This window comes from Amphiura filiformis, chromosome 1 (genome assembly GCF_039555335.1).
Source record: "Amphiura filiformis chromosome 1, Afil_fr2py, whole genome shotgun sequence".
In the NCBI taxonomy this organism is placed as follows: Eukaryota; Metazoa; Echinodermata; class Ophiuroidea; order Amphilepidida; family Amphiuridae; genus Amphiura; species Amphiura filiformis.
The window spans coordinates 37,322,500-37,340,530 of record NC_092628.1 but is presented as its reverse complement, the minus strand read 5'-3'; the positions used below and the strand labels follow the sequence as shown (position 1 = coordinate 37,340,530).

The window sequence follows — 18,031 nt, the reverse complement described above, 5'->3', positions numbered from 1 at the left end:
TTTTACGACTCAGATTTTGCCCCATTTTGAGGTTCACGCCATTTTTCTGATGTATCAACCCCTTAAACCCAAAGGTCACACCCATAAAAGTTATTCCAGGAAGAACAGTCAATGCCTTTCATGTTGTGCCCTCAAATATGTAATTATAAAGGGATGATCTGATGATAATATGACCACCGATGATGAAGAATCTTTCACACCGGGAGATGTAGTATGGGCAAAGCATGGTTGCTTCTGGTATCCAGCTAAAGTCATTTCCCCAACTGATGTACCTGAACATCTGAGAAGTTCTATCCTGAGAAAACTGAAACAAGTATTAGTCAAGTGGTATGGTGAAGAGAACTTTAGTTCTGTACCAGCTCATCACATCAACCACTTATCAGAAAATAAATTTGATGCAGCCCGTGCCGCTAGATCACACAATATTCAGTTGCGCTATCAACAAGCCATTTCTGATGTCAGGGGTGAATAAAGTGCTATATGCTTCAGTATAAACATTTTAAGATTGTGTAAAGGTAATCAGTTATACATTAACACTTTAAGAACATAATTTCTTTATGAGTTTAGACATCAATAGATTTATTGTCTTGACACCAAACCTGACCGCTATATGTTTACTAAATATATAGGAATACAGGGGCCTCAGTGACACCAACATCATTTCATGTTCATACATGAGAACAGTGTTTAAGCAGTCTTTATAGTTTGTTTAACATATTTATAGATTCAAAACAACTTTAACTGAAGTAATAATGCTCTGTAACTTTTTAAAAATACAGTTGTGTTCCAAGTAGACTCCCAGGATTGGTTAACATTTTCATATCATTCTTCGTAAAAACAACATGCGCTTAGATTTTGTTACATATCTTTAAAATGGTGATACCCTGTGTATTAAAAACTTCAGAAATGGACTCAGCACAAAATTCTAGTCCAGAAAACATGTATAATGTTATGATAACATGAACTTCATTTTTCCCCCATTTTGGCAGTAAAACCGTACTCAAACCTCGAACCCTGTCATACACACTCATCATGCTCCCCTCGTCTGTGTGAGAGGAACAGGATCCCAAAGGGTCAAGTTGAATTTCAACCAGTGCAACCTATCCACTCTCCCTGTTTTTACTCCTGGGCAAACATGTTAATTGTCAACTGGTAAATCATATTAAATAATTAATCTTGAAAACCTGACAATGTACTAAGCAATGCATTTTTAGACTACAAATTATGAAGCATGCGCTGACAGACACCACCTTACATCTGATTTGTCCAATGCCTTGAGATGGCATTTTGTTTCCATGACAGTTTAGGTGGATTTTCTACATAGTGATGTCCATGAGGCTAAAATGAAGTCCTTTGGTTAAAATGAAGTCAAGTTTGATCTTGCTTTTAAGTCCCTTGAATTTGACACAATTCTGCGACTTCCTCATAGTTGCATCCTTCTGCAAGTCTTTGTAATCTTGGCATCACATTGTCATCTATTTCCTGCCTGTTGACCTTGTCTGTACCTTCTCCAGAACCTTTTGACATCATCATGACCAGCAGGTGTTACCAGCATTGTGCGTTTGGCTACGTTTTCATGAATTAATACACCCAAATCCTGGAAAGGAAGAAAAGCACAATTGAAAGATCAAACTACTTGGTGTAAAATGAGATATTAGTGACGATGATTACGCAGCTTCACAAGTTGATTGGGTCTATACTTATGCAAGGGGTGCCAAGAGATGTCAAAGAAACCCAAATTCCTTCCCTTTCCCATACTTGAGAAGAAAGAGAGATGGTTTTTGATACATATTGCTGGATCAGACTTCAGGGTTTAAGCATGAAACGTTGAGATATCGTCATGGCAAAAATAAGTCCCATTGTGACTTATTTAGTGGGACTACAAGGCTGATAATAACCTTGATGTATTTCATATAATATTTTACAAATTGCAGCAGTGGTTTCAAAATCAATCATCCCAGCTGCTGTACTGCATGAAACTATTGCTCCAATGGAATGGACATTTGGGGAGGCAGGCAATAATTTGCTTTTTTTCAAAGGAAGAAGGTCCAATTTTATGATATACTCTTTCTATAACCAAATAACCCTGACCCATAGTTCCATGCACCTGCTGAGCTTCATGCAGGATTTTCATTCCCTTTTCGTGCGATTAAAAAAACTTTGCATCTAAAGGTGCTGCACAAAGCTATGTGAATCATATACACTGGTTTACCTATTTTGACACTGTTTTAATATTTTGGCCTATAAAAAAACCTATATCCTCATGTTCCATGTGGATAATGAAATACACATTCTTTGATTGGGGGGGGGGGTGAGGATGAGCAAACAATCAGACCATGCCTCTATTATAATTCATTATAGCTGCAGTAAGGTACTTACCCTTGCATAATCTCTCAGTACAACAAACTCTTGGTTGGACAGGAACTCATTATATATCACAGCTGGGAATTAATCAAATAATACAGTATTAATATATCAATGCAAGTTTATGCATTTGAAATTGATTGCCTTAAGGTTATTAATTATTTTAAACTGTTGTAATTTGGTAGTTCACAGCATCTTACTGAATGGTAGTGAGCTTTGGCAAAAACTGCATTGCTCAATTCATAGCGAGCGTGTAGAAGAATTAAAATATCACAGATATACTTTTATAAGTGCTGCGCGTCTTGAGTTACGTTGTAAAGAGGGCTGAAACAACAACACTTTTGTAAAACGTACATAACTCATTAACAACAATAAATTAAGCAAGTTTACAAAGTATACGATTTGTAGAATGAACTTTTGCAAAACATCAAGGTGTTAATTTTCAATAATATATTGATCTAGATAATAAAAATCGATTTTTAGGTTGCTTCGACCAACAATACATCGTCTACCCTTAATTGATATGAATACATTATCAAGTAAAACAGAACTGTGTATGTATTGTGAGTAGCAACCTGATGTATGTCAACACAAGCCTGCTACTCTCGGATAACTTGAAAATTAATCATTTAAAATCCACACAAGAACTTTCAAACTGTGTATGTTGACAAGAAAGTTGTAGATTATCAGAAGAATTGTGACTGACTGAGAATTTAAAAAACTTGTACCTTCCCCATGATCCAAGGTGACAGAATTGTGCTAATTATCTCCCGGAGAAGCACCACATGAAAACAATGTCATCCATTTATGCGATTCCTTTGTTTTACACCAAATCACTGGCCATTAACCACAGCTTTGAACATTAATTTTCTTGTTCTTGAAGTCAAATTTCCTTGATACTGCACCTGCTTGCAGAGTTGGCAATACAGTAAGCCAAATAATTAAGGTACCAGTTATGTTCACCCCTTGCACATCCTAAACAAAGACAGATATATCATAATTGGAACCAGCAGCCAATAGCTGCATCTTGAAGCTTGAATTTAAGACCTCATTCGTTGAAATTGTTCAAGAAATCCAAACGTTCAAAGATCCAAAAGTCAAGGAAGATGCCAATTTAAAAGTTGCAGTTTGCTCCATTGCATGCCCTATTGATTTGTACAAAAAGCATTCGCGAACAAGAGTGAACTAGCACCGTGCTTCCATTGATAGGCACATTAAAACTAGCGTCATGCTTTCATTGATTAGAACAAAAAGTGCAACTTTTGATTTTGTTTCTTCATTAACTTTTAGATCACTGTTTCTTTATTCTCAACCAATTTTAACAAAACAAATAAGGTCTTAAATCAGAGCTAAAGAGTACAGGTATTGGGTGCTTGTTTTAATTTTGACATATTTGTCTTTATTTCTGATATACAGGGGTGAACACAAATGGTACCTTAATTCTTTAACTTACTGTATATTGCTGGTGGTTTTGTGTGTACACATCACATCTCTCACCATCACTGAATACTTTGACTACTCTTACCTGGTGTAAACCTGAGTCTATCTCGTTCCAATTCCCATAACCTGACTTGGTCACTTATTACAGGTGGTATGACAGGCACCTGTAACAAAACAATTATGGATATTACAAATGCTGGTATATAGAGAATAAAACACATGCATAGCACAGTGGGAATCTCAAAAGGGGTTGTCACACCTACCGGTTGCACCAAACCTGTGTATCTCCAGCTTTTTCAAAGGCAATATTTAGCATCTTCAAAGAGATGTATTGTATAGAGGCTTGACGTATAGCAGGGTTGCTTGATTTAAATCATGTTGATGAAAAAAATCACTGATTTAAATCCCCATTTTTTAAGTTTGACTAGTTATGGACAGTTCTATGTTGTTTTGGTGAACTAATCATCTACATTACTCCATTTGATGTTCTTCATTATTTTAAATGACTTTAAGGACCCTTGCAGGTCTTTTACCAGTTACAGTTTTTTTTCAATGGAAATCCCCTTGATTTATCTCCCATTTTCACATGATTGACTCAAGATTTTATATCAACAATTTGGCATTTGAGTGACAATTTGTGTAAGTTTTATTTCATTATTTTCTTTAAAAAAAAAGCAAAAAAAAACCCAGCAACCTGGCAACCCTGACATTAAGGGCTTGGCAGAAAGATCCTATTATGCTATTTTGCATGATACATGGGAAAATAAATTCAGTCACAATCAGCAATATGACTCAAGTTTCTCCACACTGATCACTCCATGTGCAGCTGACTGCAGCATTACCCATGAGCAGCATTCCGTGGGTACTTATTCACAATTAAATCCACAATTTCCATGTTACTTCCCAATTTGTAAAAATGCAATTTTTTAGAAACATTTGTGGGTACCTAAGGTATTTGTGGGTATTAAGGTTTTTATTTTGTAAGCGATCCGAGCCTTTTAGGAATGGGGCAAATGCTCTTTGTATTGTATTGTACCTAAATCACAGTATCTCACAGATCCTCAGCTGTCTGACACACAGCGTCATCATATATCTTCGTGTCAAAAATTGCCGTGATAGTACGGCGAATTATGTAACACCCATCCACCCACCTTATTTCTCATTTCTGGATGTGAATGTGTTCTTAGAAAATGCAGTATTTGCTCAGCTGTTATTCCATTAGATATTGCTGACTGTACACTTTCTCTTGTTAGTGTGGCCACAGACATGTTGGGAAATCTGAAAAAGAGAATATTACACAAAATGAAAAGAAAAAACAAGAAATAAAATGAAAAAGAAAGAAGAAGGTGAAAACCCCATGTCATCTATCTGTTGGATCTTTGATGAACTACAATTCAATGAATTTTGTCTATTTTTAAATTATATTTTCTTATAGATTAACTTTTCAACATAAGTAAATGTGTGACTTAATATATCTACCAAGTGGATCTAAAGGTGCTATTGTGAAGCACAATTTAACACAGCTATAGTCCATTTGACTTCCTTGAGACAGTAGCATGATCAAAAGTGGTGCACCTGTAGCACACGATGCAGCACAAAGTGACTGGGCACTAAAGATACACTGCCTTTGATCACATGTATATCACACACGGAAGCGTGTCTTGAGGAAGCCAAATGGACAAGTATATATACCACAATGATAAGACAGAACAGGAATATGGGAAGAGGTCTGATTTAAGAATGCAGGAGAACTGGATTACCTGCAAAGGATGGTCATGGATTGGGAACCGCTGGGAATCAAACCCAGGTGAGAGACAAGTGTTACAACCGCAACACCAACCTATCCTTCATAACATAGCATTTATTACAGCTTTGTTAGATGGGTGTGAAGATCTGATCCGATGTGAGACATGTCTCAAGTTCACAATATACAACCTTGGTTACTAAATAAGGTTTTATTGACGTTTATTTCTTTTCCAAATTATGCTCAAGGAATCAAACTGACTATGGCTAAGATAAAATCATAATTATGCTTTTTGGACTGCAAATTGTAATTTTTGAATGAAAGTGTCATATTTGCCAATTTATACATTATCATTTTCAAGCTCATTTTAGTGGGAAAGTTAACTTTATAAATATGATAACTAATTGCAGGTCCATGGCATCCAACACACAATGACATAGGTATCACTCCAGTGTGAAAAACAATGTAGTTTTGTATAGCTTCATACCATACTTGCTGAAATCATTGGTGTTTTTTTTTGTTTCCATAACAAATTGCAATTTTGAATATTTGGTTGTATATTATACTTTACCTGTATAGCATTTGACAAAAGAGCCCCAATATTTCAATCTGAAGCTCTGACTGGGTGTAGGCATATATTCTGTAGTTGGTTTCTATCACTATATAACCATCTCGATGACTGTCTGAACTCACATTAGAAATTCCTGCATCGTATTAAATGAATTCACAAAACAAAACATACACAAAATTTTAATTCAGTATCTGGCGTCTGCCTCAATTTGTATTATTCATGACAATATATTTCCAAGCAGGTAGTGTTTGTTAGAAGGCTATGTTCACAAGTAAGCTAGCAGTAAGTAATATGTTTCACCGCCAGTTTCAGTTTGGTAATGACGTAGGTGCGTATTTCACTGGTCGCATTATCAAATTGTGTACGAGAAACTGAGTTTGAGCTGAGCATGTACACATGCATACAAGGGCAGTTCGTTGGCATGCTTGCAGCGAAAACTGCATTAGTGTAAAAGCACTAATGTCGCTACAGCTAAGCTGGAGGTGTAACAAAGTATGTGTTCACTGTGGGCGAACCAGGATGCTCACAGGCTAAATTTGACTGCACAGAAATATGGCTAATTTTACAGATTTGACTGGAAGCTAGCACACATTCAAACCATACAGCATTACTAGACCTGCATTATAACCATATCATACTCTGCAGTCCCAATGAGCATAGTACTTTTTTATGACATTTTTCATCTGTTGCTTGATCGGAAAAGCGGTTGCAGATATATCAATCAAAAGTTGCTATCATCCTCTAGCATGAAATTATACCAGCTGATTTTGAGGCAACTTTCTACGATTGAACAATAGCAACGCAGTACCATAGCTAATGGCGTTTGATTACTGGTATTTTTCTGTCAGTCACTGGGATTGCTAATATAATATTGGCATTAATGAAAGGAAATTTTGGTTACATGGGTTACATGGGTAATCTTAATAGTTTTGGTTACATGGGTAATCTTAATAGTTATCACACAGTACATAAAAACTACAGCTAAACCCAAAACTTCAATAAATTATTAAGAAACTAATTGTGGTACTTTACCTGATGCCAGATTTATAGCTAATCTAGTTGGATAATATCTTTTATCTTTCCTCTGCAAAGATTCAAGAGGTAAAAAAGAAAGGCTGAATTAAATTGACCACATCAAATAACAGTATTCGTATCTTATTATTTTAATAACTGCTTTGGTATGTAATTGTTTATAAAAAAAAATATTGGCCATGCAACCTGGAAATTCTTTTGGGGCAAAAGTCATGTCATTAAGAACTTTGTCTCAGTGTGAGAGGAAGCATAATCCAAATAGGGCTCATTGTTAATATCGGTTTGGGTTTTTTTTTCATCCTAATTTTACACAAGAACATGTTATTGAGGGATGACCCCTATGCTATCCTCTGGTAATGCTTATGGTTTGAACCCACCAATGCTTACCTTTCTTTGAAATACTAAACCTAACTCCCTAAGATGTTGTAAAAATTGCAGCTGGGATTCATTCATATCATCAGTAGAATATGCCTGTAAAACAAAACACACACAAAAAAACAAAAATGGTATTGTAACTGTCTACTTGAAGACCAATAGATACCAAAACAGAGAATGTTATTACTGATTAAAGCAATAATGTACGATCTGATAAGGCCAAAAAAAACCATGTTTGTTTTCTGTAGCAGGTCCAAAAAGTCAAAAGCAAAATGCAGTTTTTTATTTATATTTTTTTAAAATCCATGTCTTCAAGTGAAAAAAAACCCCTTTTTTGCTGCAAATTGGAATGGGAATTTACAGTGGGTCTCCGACACACACACCCCCACCCCCACACAAATCATATTTCTTCATATTCAAGAATATTATGATCCCCTTTCAACCTGCAGATTAAAAAAGGTATTTAAAAAACTATGTGATGTTTTCTCCAGTAGTTTTTCACTACACTCATTTGTTGCGTAATGTGTAAATGTTTACTCCAGTAGAGTATTATATTATTTTTTTGTGATATTTCCGAGTTTTGGGTTTTTTTTTCTTTGTAAAAATTCTAATGCGCAAAATAAGCCGTCAAAAACGTAAAGCGTGTGCGCTACAGGAAACAAACTTGTTTTTTTTTGCCTAATATGAAATTGGTTAATGTTTTCAAACCTGATTTTTGCTCTATTTGTAATGTTTACACATGTCCCAATTTACACCTAAATGGGAGCCAAATTAATTGTGTTTGTAAGTCAACTGAGCATTTCAACATCGAATTGTAATACAAACCCACAGAACTCAATGTTAAACCTAGTCATAGTCATTGGTTTCTTTTCCACTTAACCTTGTTATTTCGGCTTGAAATGAACAGAAACCCTCCCTATACAGTTATAACTAACTTATTACTTCACCATTGCTGGTAAAGAATAACGAATTTCTGCTGTATTTCAAATTGAATGAAATAAAGATAAATGAATCATGAATGAATTTCAATTTGACAGAAATCACACATGGCTTTAACAGCTCAGTTGTTAGATCACAGAGAACCATATAGTTTCATGTTATATTCTGGATGGTCATCAATTATTTTACTGACCCACATAAGATAGCCTCCCTCTGCCTCTAACTCAATAACATCATATTTAGAGGCATAGTTCTTGCTTGATTGAGTTACAAATGAATAAATAATGTCAAAATATCAAAGGAACTGATTTTTTATAATGCTGATATATTTTTTCAAATTTGCACAATACTCAAAATGTATTTGCCATGCAATAGGCGACAAATAATCACCTTGGTACAGGCCCGCCCGACCGACCTCGATTTTGCATTTCAGATAATTTTTTAGCTGTAGCTGTATGAAATTAAAAACAGCTGTTTTTTTTTTTGCTAAAGTGGATTGATTTTGACGGAAATGTTTTGAAAAAACTTTAATTTTCAAAATGTGTTTACAAAACAGTTTCCAGATCTTTTCAGATTATTCAAGCTTTTAGTGATTTTTAGGGTCATTATGCCTCCCTCATCCAAAAAAAAATGCCTACTTGGCAAGTCTGTTCGCCCATAGAGTAGCCCTTTTTTGCATTATGATTATTGATAATCTTACCTTTCCCAAAGTTGAAAAACTGAGTTGAAACAGGAAAGAGAGAGCTTGCACCAAGTCTAATTCACGTTCCTGAAAGGAAGTTATATACCAATATTTGTCAAAAATAGCAGAATAAAGTTGCTGCATTTATAGAGCCCTATGATGTAGGATTTTGGTTTTAGTTGGGTTGAGGCTACAACAACTTTGACAGGCTGAGTCAAAGTTGTGGTTGGGTTCAAGTTAGGATAAAATAAAAAGTAGGATTTGAATACCAGGGTTGAGGCTCAGGTGAATTAAACTTGTTAGTTATGATAGAGTTGGGATAAATGTTAGGGGTAGGGTTAAAGGTTAAGATGAAAGTGGAATTCAATAAGTAATAATAGAATTATTATCCAGTTGATCTCACCTCAGCTGTCTCTAAATACTGCAACATAAAATACCAAACTTGAGATGCTGTATCTAGGAGTAAGAACTGAAAACCCGCTGGTGTGATGACCATACCACCCTCTTCTGCACTGTAATAGACAATGTTTGAAAAAATTGATTGTGTAGTTGTTTACAAATTTGAATACTCCTACCTGATGCCCATCAGGAGTTATCAGTACAAAGGTGTAATGGGTACATAATGCGATAAGGGGGTACACTAATGACCCATATTATTTGTTTTGCTTTGGTGGCATATCCATAATTCTGGCGTAACCAAGCTCTAACAAACCCACCGACCCACACTTGTTTATAACTTTTTCACAAGAAAAATATATTTGTCCTTGACTCAACTGTATTTTTTCAAACACAACAGGAATTCCTGGTGCTGCCACTGATTTTCTTTTCTATTTTACAACCCATCATTAAAAATTAACAGAAATAGTAAGATTGATAACAATATCTTAGCCTATAGATGAGTTGACCTCAATGTTTATCAAGAAAGGCAAGGCACTGGTATATCAATATGCTTGAGCGAACTGCATACAACCACTACACTGTTCAATAGCTTTCCTGTGCTGTGGCGGTAGTTTTGGTCAGCTTTCAGAATTATAGTTGGATACCCCCACCCACACCAAAATTAACAATAGCCTTGGACAATTCTGGCAGGTTTTTTTCCCAATAATACCCGATATAATTATACAATTGAAATACTTTTCACAGCAAGTGTGAATTTCAATGGGATTACCTGATGAATGGGTGACTCCATTTGAAATATACACCCAAGTGTGGGAAATTAAGTTCATGTTTTCCATTATACTACGATCAGCTCGTATTAGGCGAGAATTATTTGTTTTTTGTTACTGCGTGAGTAAATAAAGTCCCAATTTACACCCATGTCCCACCGATTACAAGCTGATCAGAGTGTAGGGGTGTATGGATTTCTAGTGGAATATATCTTACGCTTTCATGAGACCTGCATGTGAAAGAACCATGGCCACATCTCTGCTTAATGTATCCACACCACGGGATCCAACCAGGAAATGAAGAACACACTGTAGTAATACAAATCAAATACAATATACTATCATCTTATAAACTACGTGAATATAGAAATTAAACATAACTGTGGTACGTTTTAAATTGTGGGATAGGCTTTTACGATGGGAGTTCAGACCAATTAGTAAGTTTTTTAGCGGGTTCGCCATTGGACAAGTTTGCAACTGTCATTTTTGAACAAGTTTACAACTGACAGCTCCAGATATTTTTTTTTCAACAATGTGCTTTCATCACATTTTAAAGGGGTATATGAAGTCATTTTGCTGGCAAAATGGATTTCAATTTGGGCAAACCAAATCTTACCAAAATGGTCCAAGAGATAGCAAGAATTTCTTTGACAAAAATGACCAGGTGTCTTGTTATGATAGTTGGATAGAACATCCCATGGGACATCTGAAAAGTGAAGTCTTGAGTGTCGTGAGTGGTGGAGCATGCCATCAGAGGTCAATGACCTCAAATTTGACCCGTTTTCCTGTATAATTCGTATTATGCACGTCATTTATTAACAACAACCTCGATTTTCACATTTTTGGAGTCTAATGAAAGATATTGAATTATCTATCAAACAATATCAATGAGATTTAACAATGTTTCGACCCTAATTTTGAGCCAAAAACGTCAAAATTTAGCATTTTTACCCATATTTTGCAAATTGACCTGACATAAAACTTATAATTTCCTAAAAAGCTTAAACATTCTTACTCAAAAACTGACCCATTATGTTTACAAAAAGATGACCAAAAACAATGTGTGTGGGTAAAGTCATTTTGGGGCAAGGACATTGAAAGTGCAATGACCTCTTAAATTTACTATGTAAGAGATTTTCTGCACTTGTAGACTGTGGGCTATGCTAACCCACTCCCCCTGGGGGGGATTTATGGAGGCAGATATTTTTGGGACCCTAATGCATTGAGGTTTTGAAATCCGCTTGCCTGCATATTGGCCAGCGGTGGGTGAGGCGGTGAGGGCGCTTTTTTCAAAATGGCCGCCAAAATCACAAAAATCAACATAACTAGGCAAGTGAAACTCCTAGCAGCATAATTATGATGTCTACACCCATGTTTTTAGGGTCAAGGAATCCAATAGTATCACTTACATTAACAGGGGACCTAAATTTCCAAGATGGCTGCCAAAATTTCAAAATGGCCGACATTGAAAATGAAAATGATCTATATCTCAGTCCTTGAAGCTCCTGCAAGCATAATTTTGATGTCTATACCCATGTTTGCAGGATCAAGGAGTCCAATAAAATCACTAAGAACAGCCCAGGACACAAATTCCAAGATGGATACCACTGAATTTTAAAATGGCTGCCATTTAAATCTATTTTGTCTATATCACAGTCGTTGAAGCTCTAAGGAGCATGTCTCTGATGCATTATACCGTATTGTCGGAATCAAGGATTCCAGCCAATACATTTAAGTTTTGAAATCCGTTTGCCTTCACATTGGCCAGCGGTGGGTGAGGCGGTGAGAGCACTTTTTCAAAATGGCATCAATAATGACACCATAAATAATCAACGACATGTCTATTACCTAAACAAAGGAAGTATTAAAGCCTTAGTAGTATAAATGGGAAGTGCAATAGCTGTCCTGTGAACATTTGGCAATATATTATATATATTGTACTCATATGTACATTTCAGCTACACATGGCAGCTATTGCACTTACCCACTTGGGCACTTAACAGTCGATGTCCCAACTCCAAGATCAATAACTAATCTAATCATATTCAGTAACTCTATTTGTAAAAGGATTAATTCTAGGAAAAAAATGAAACGATAGCTAAGAGTAGCTTGATGACGTAGCTCCCAGTTGCTGATTGGTGCTGGGTTTACTGTACTGGTGATACTGGTGTTGATACAGTAGCTCCCAATTGCTGGTTGGTACTGGGGTATCTATCTACTGCTGGTATTGGTGATGATAAAGTAGCTACCAACTGATTGTTGCTGGGTTTAGCTATCTACTGTTGATATTGGCGTTGATGAAGTAACTTCCTATTGCTGATTAGTGTTGATGAAGCAGCTTTCAATTGAAGTAAATGTTCATTGGCGCTAATGCTAATATTGGTGTTAACGAAGTAGCTACCAATTGCTTGTTGCTGTGTTAGCCATCTACTGCTGACATTGGTGTTGACCCAGTTAACCCAGCAGCAATCAGCAATATGAAGCTACTTCTTCAAGACCAATATCAGCAGTAGATGGCTACATTAGAGCCAATGAACAATTGAAAGCTTATTCATCAACACCAATATCAGATGTAGGTAGCTACCTTAGCGCCAGTGAACAATTGAAAGCTACTTCAGCAACACAATGAAAGGAAGCTACTTCATCAACACCAATATCAGCAGTAGATGGCTAACACAGCAGCAATTGGCTGGAATCCTTAATTCCGACAATACAGCATAATGCATTAGAGACATGCTCCTTAGAGCTTCAACGACTGAGATATAGACAAAATTGATTTAAATGGCAGCCATTTTAAAATTCAGTGGCAGCCATCTTGGAATTTGTGTCATGGGCTGTTCTTAGTGATTTTATTGGACTCCTTGTCCTGCAAACATGGGTATAGACATCAAAATTATGCTTGCAGGAGCTTCAAGGACTGAGATATAGATAATTTTCATTTTTAATGTCGGCCATTTTGAAATTTTGGCAGCCATCTTGGAAATTTAGGTCCCCTGTTGATGTAAGTGATACTGTAGGTTTCCTTGACCCTAAAAACATGGGTGTAGACATCATAATTATGCTGCTAGGAGCTTCACTGGCCTAGTTATGTTGATTTTTGTGATTTTGGCGGCCATTTTGAAAAAAGCGCCCTCACCGCCTCACCCATCGCTGGCCAAAGTGCAGGCAAGCGGATTTCAAAACCTCAATGCATTAGGGTCCCAAAAATACCTGCCTCCATAAATCCCCACAGGGGGAGTGAGGTTAGCATAGCCCACAGTCTATATGTGCAGAAAACCTCTTACATAGTCAATTTAAGAGGTCATTGCACTTTAAATGTCCTAGCCCAAAAAAATGACTTTACCCACACACATTGTTTTTGGTCATCTTTTTGTGAACATAATGGGTCAGTTTTTGAGTAAGAATGTTTAAGTAATGCACCCACGCTTTTTAGGAAATTATAAGTTTTATGTCAGGTCAATTTGCAAAATATAGGTAAAAATGCTAAATTTTGACGTTTTTGGCTCAAAATTAGGATCGAAACATTGTTAAATCTCATTGATATTGGTTTTGTTTGATACATAATTTCAATATCTTTCATTAGACACCAAAAATGTGAAAACCGAGGCTGTTGTTAATAAATGGCATGCATAATACGAATTATACAGGAAAACGGTTCAAATTTGAGGTCATTGACCTCTGATGTCACGCTCCACCGCTCACGACACTCAAGACTTCACTTTTCAAATGTCCCATGGGATGTTCTATCCAACTATCATAACAAGACACCTGGTCATTTTTGTCAAAGAAATTCTTGCTATCTCTTGGACCAAAAGTGTCACAAGTTCAATTCAAGTTAAGTATAGTACATGACTGTATATCAATTTAAGGAAACATAGATGCCATTAACTAAAGCTTCTGTTTCACAAAGTTCTGAAATAAGTGAACAAATATATGGCAATGACTGATGCTTTTGTACATTATTTGCATCTTGTGTTGCTTATGATACTACTTGCTTAAAACTCAATATTGTGCACTGGTATATAAGCCACTCCTGCTCATGCTTTGATTCTTGAACATTGCTTTGATTCATGTACATGGAAACAGCACAGCCAGCTCCAGGCTGGTATTAGTTGTTGTAATCAATGTGATCTGTGAATATGATTCCTACCTCCCATCTTTCCAGTGCATATTTGTCCAATGAGTCCACATCTTTGGCATGTTTATCAGGTCCTAACAAATCAGGATTACTGCTCCATGCTTTACCTCTGAAAAATGATTAAACAATAGTGTGATAATATTGAATTGCAGTTACAAATTATGCAACCTGTTTTTGCATTTCCAATTACTAGCCTCGAGGCGGTGTTCATTCAAGTGTTTTAGGTTCTTTTATGATACCATCTAAGTTTACAGAAGTACAATGTACTATTACCATCATCTAAGTTTTCTGAGGTGATGTTACCATTGTCTAAGTTTACTGAGGTGATGATACTATCATCTAAGTTTACAAAGGTGATATTGCCATAAACTAAGTTTACTGAAGTGATACAACCATCATCTAAGTTTATTGAGGTGATGTTACCATCATCTAAGTTTATTGAGGTGATGTTACAATCATCTCAGTTTATTGAGGTGATGTTACCATCATCTAAGTTTATTAAGGTGATGTTACCATCATCTAAGTTTACTGAGGTGATGATACCATCATCTAAGTTTACCAAGTGACTGATACTACTTCATCTTTAAGGTGGTTATGGAGGCATTTAAAGATATGCTCTAAGCATATTTTAAACAGATTAATTGAGTAGAGCAAAGTACACTGATCAATATGCCTTTTGTTTGGAGTCAATCGGACATACGGTTTTCAAAATATATCAGTTTATATTTTCTTTGTATCTTATTGTTTTTATCAATAATCAATGAAGTTAATGAGTTAAAATGACTGGAGAAGCTCATTAAAATATAATTAAAATCCATGCATAAATGTTCAGGGTACTTTTATTTTGCATAATTTTGCCCTGAAACTTGGTCAAAGTGTTTCTAATATATTCTAATGTATTATATAGTGAAGCCGCCCCCTAATTTGCATATTTGCATAATTAATTAGCATTTATGCAAATTAGCTCATTAATTATGCAAATTTGATAAATCTAATGATATATTCTTAAAGTGTATATAGCTGGGAGGAAAAGCCGACGATCAATTGAAAATCTTGACCTTTTATATTGAAGATATGGAATTTTTTCCCCAAAAGACCTATTTTTTGTGTGTTTTGGGGAAAAAATCCATATCTTCAATACTGAAAAGGTCAAAATTTTCAATTGATCGTCGGCTTTTCATCCCACCTACATACACTTTAAGTATAAATCATCAGATTTATAAAGTTTACTTCAAGTACTGTTAAATATAAAAAATATCAATTTTAATGATTTGCCATAAAATGTGTATTACATTGCAAATTTCAAAAAATCAAAATTATTTGATATCAGAAGGACATTCTTCGTATTCAGAATGTAATTTGATATGTCTGATGTGCTCTAATGTCCCACAATAAATACTGTCCAAACGTTCATACCCCTTCCCTTAAGTGATACTTCTTTATCTTACCCTCCTAGCAGTGCTGTTTTGAGATTGGTTCTGAATATTGGGTTGAGTAGCCATCCAGGCAAACCTCCAGGTAGACTACTATCATGCCATAAACGTAACACTGATAGCAGTTCAACTGCTTCCCTGTGTTCACTGTAAGTAAAATGAAAAATAGAGTCAACAGACGCTGAATACAAGCCGCAATTTGCCCCCTATAACTTGACCCCTGGGTCACGGATGGGGCAACTGCTCTTGCATTGTGCTTAGGATGTCATAAGAAATATTCCTGGTCAATTTCAGCTTAATCGGAACTTATACATGGATTTTGATTTTTTTAAATTTTTGATTGACCTTTTGACCCCCTTAATGACCTTTGACCTCAATGAAAAAAAAAAACCTTATGTACACCGACAAAATGCATTGTTCCAATTTTAATTAAAAATTCTAACATGTTCAGTTTTTGAGATAAAAATTCTTGAAGTTATTCAGCTAAAAACAGGAAGTGACCCCTTAATGACCTTTGACCCCAAAATAAAAAATACCATGCATACATCAGGGAACACTTATTCATGTATGTTGGTTATATTATTCTGGTCTCTTTACATTTTGAGATAAAAATTTTTTGAACATTTTTGATAATTTTGGTTTTTGACCGGAAGTAACCCCTTAATGACCTTTTGACCCCAAAACTGTAGGCATCCTAAAGACCCTTGCTAGTAGCAATGCATGTGTGCTAATAGCGACTCTCTGCTATATAATTTGTAAAGACAGTGATTTTTTGAATATTTTTTACAAATTTTTCAGACTTTTACCGGAAATGACCCCTTAATGACCTTTGACCTCAATTCTTTTTAGGAAGTTTTAAGCACTGCCACATGTTGATTCATATGCATGAGTCACATGATCATTGCATGTAATTTGTGGAAGGAGTAGCATTTTTTGTGAAATCAACATTTTTGGCCATAAGGTCAAGGTCAAAGGTCACAGTCAGGTCAAAGTCAAATGTAAGGTTTGGCCTAGTCCAGTGGTCATTTGGCTCAACTATGGTTGAAATCTGTCAAAGCATAAGAGAGCTAGGGCGAAACGTGGCAAGTCACGCAAAATGTCACGAGTTGCCAGAAAGAAGAAGAAGAAGAATTGAGAAGAGACAGCACAAGCCGACGTTTGACGTCGGCTTGTAAATACCTCATACATTATAAAAATATGAATTTCATAGCAGAAATATTATAATTATGTAAAAGATACAGTACAAAATAAATGAATCAGCCAAGCTGCACTAGTAGGTCCAGTGAACCACCCATTCCACTCAAAACTCTTCTCCAATCAATAAATTTCAAATAAATTTCTCTCCAAATGACTTTCCTTGGAAGAAGGAGTGAGCTCCTGTATGCCACATATTTCTAGGCATGCCAATGATCCAGGATCAGCCCATTATTCCAAAGGATCATTAGTTTGAACAGGTTAAGTTAGGGTTTAGGGCATTTTATGTCAGGATTAGTGATGAGGTTAGGATTAGCAGTACGCTTAGTGATAGGGTTAGATCAGGGCAAGTGTTAGGATTAGAGTTATAATAGGTTTTGGATTCAAATTAGGGTTCAAATTAGGGCTTAGAATATAGGTTATGGTTAGGATGAAGTTTAGGTTTAGGATTAGGGCAAGGGTTAGAGTACGGACAGGGAAAATGCGCGATGTGCAAAAAACGCTGAAAATTTGCGCATTTTGGGTACGATCGTGCATTTTAGGTCCGACCGTAAATTTTAAGATTTGCTAAAAATAAACACTTTTCAAGTACTCATTATGATCCAAAAACCTGAAATTCTCACTAATATCAAGAATGCATAATGATCTGCAACACAATCTATGTTTAAAAAAAGTATAGAAAATAGGCCGTCGCAAAAATTTGCAAGAAAATATAGAAGAAAAACAGTAAAATTGTTTTCCATATTGCATAATATATTTGAACTTTTTGGAAGAAAAATCACACATTATGGTAAAAAGAAGCGCAAATTGCGCATTTTCAAAAACTGGCGCACATATTTTACTCTTGTAAATAGTGCATTTTCCCTATGCTTTGGTTAGGGTTTATAACCAAATTATTATGTTTTCTAATAAGCGTTTAGACTATCAACTTGTAACCCATGATCCCTGGCTGT

General features: G+C 35.7%; 1 protein-coding gene across 1 annotated transcript in view; it reads right to left on the bottom strand.

Annotated features, from left to right (window-relative positions):
* Positions 1-1,024: 1,024 nt before the first annotated feature.
* Positions 1,025-18,031, bottom strand: part of LOC140146502 (general transcription factor IIH subunit 4-like) — a 29,257-nt gene continuing 12,250 nt past the window's right edge. Inside the window, exons 3-14 of the mRNA XM_072168374.1 lie at positions 15,900-16,031; positions 14,464-14,560; positions 10,531-10,622; positions 9,551-9,659; positions 9,166-9,234; positions 7,539-7,622; positions 7,152-7,203; positions 6,120-6,252; positions 4,956-5,082; positions 3,890-3,968; positions 2,380-2,441; positions 1,025-1,597 (exon numbers count right to left, since the gene is read on the bottom strand). Coding sequence (XP_072024475.1) covers positions 1,472-1,597; positions 2,380-2,441; positions 3,890-3,968; positions 4,956-5,082; positions 6,120-6,252; positions 7,152-7,203; positions 7,539-7,622; positions 9,166-9,234; positions 9,551-9,659; positions 10,531-10,622; positions 14,464-14,560; positions 15,900-16,031 — 1,162 coding nt within the window. The 3' untranslated portion in view covers positions 1,025-1,471. The remainder of the gene's footprint in view (positions 1,598-2,379; positions 2,442-3,889; positions 3,969-4,955; positions 5,083-6,119; positions 6,253-7,151; positions 7,204-7,538; positions 7,623-9,165; positions 9,235-9,550; positions 9,660-10,530; positions 10,623-14,463; positions 14,561-15,899; positions 16,032-18,031) is intronic.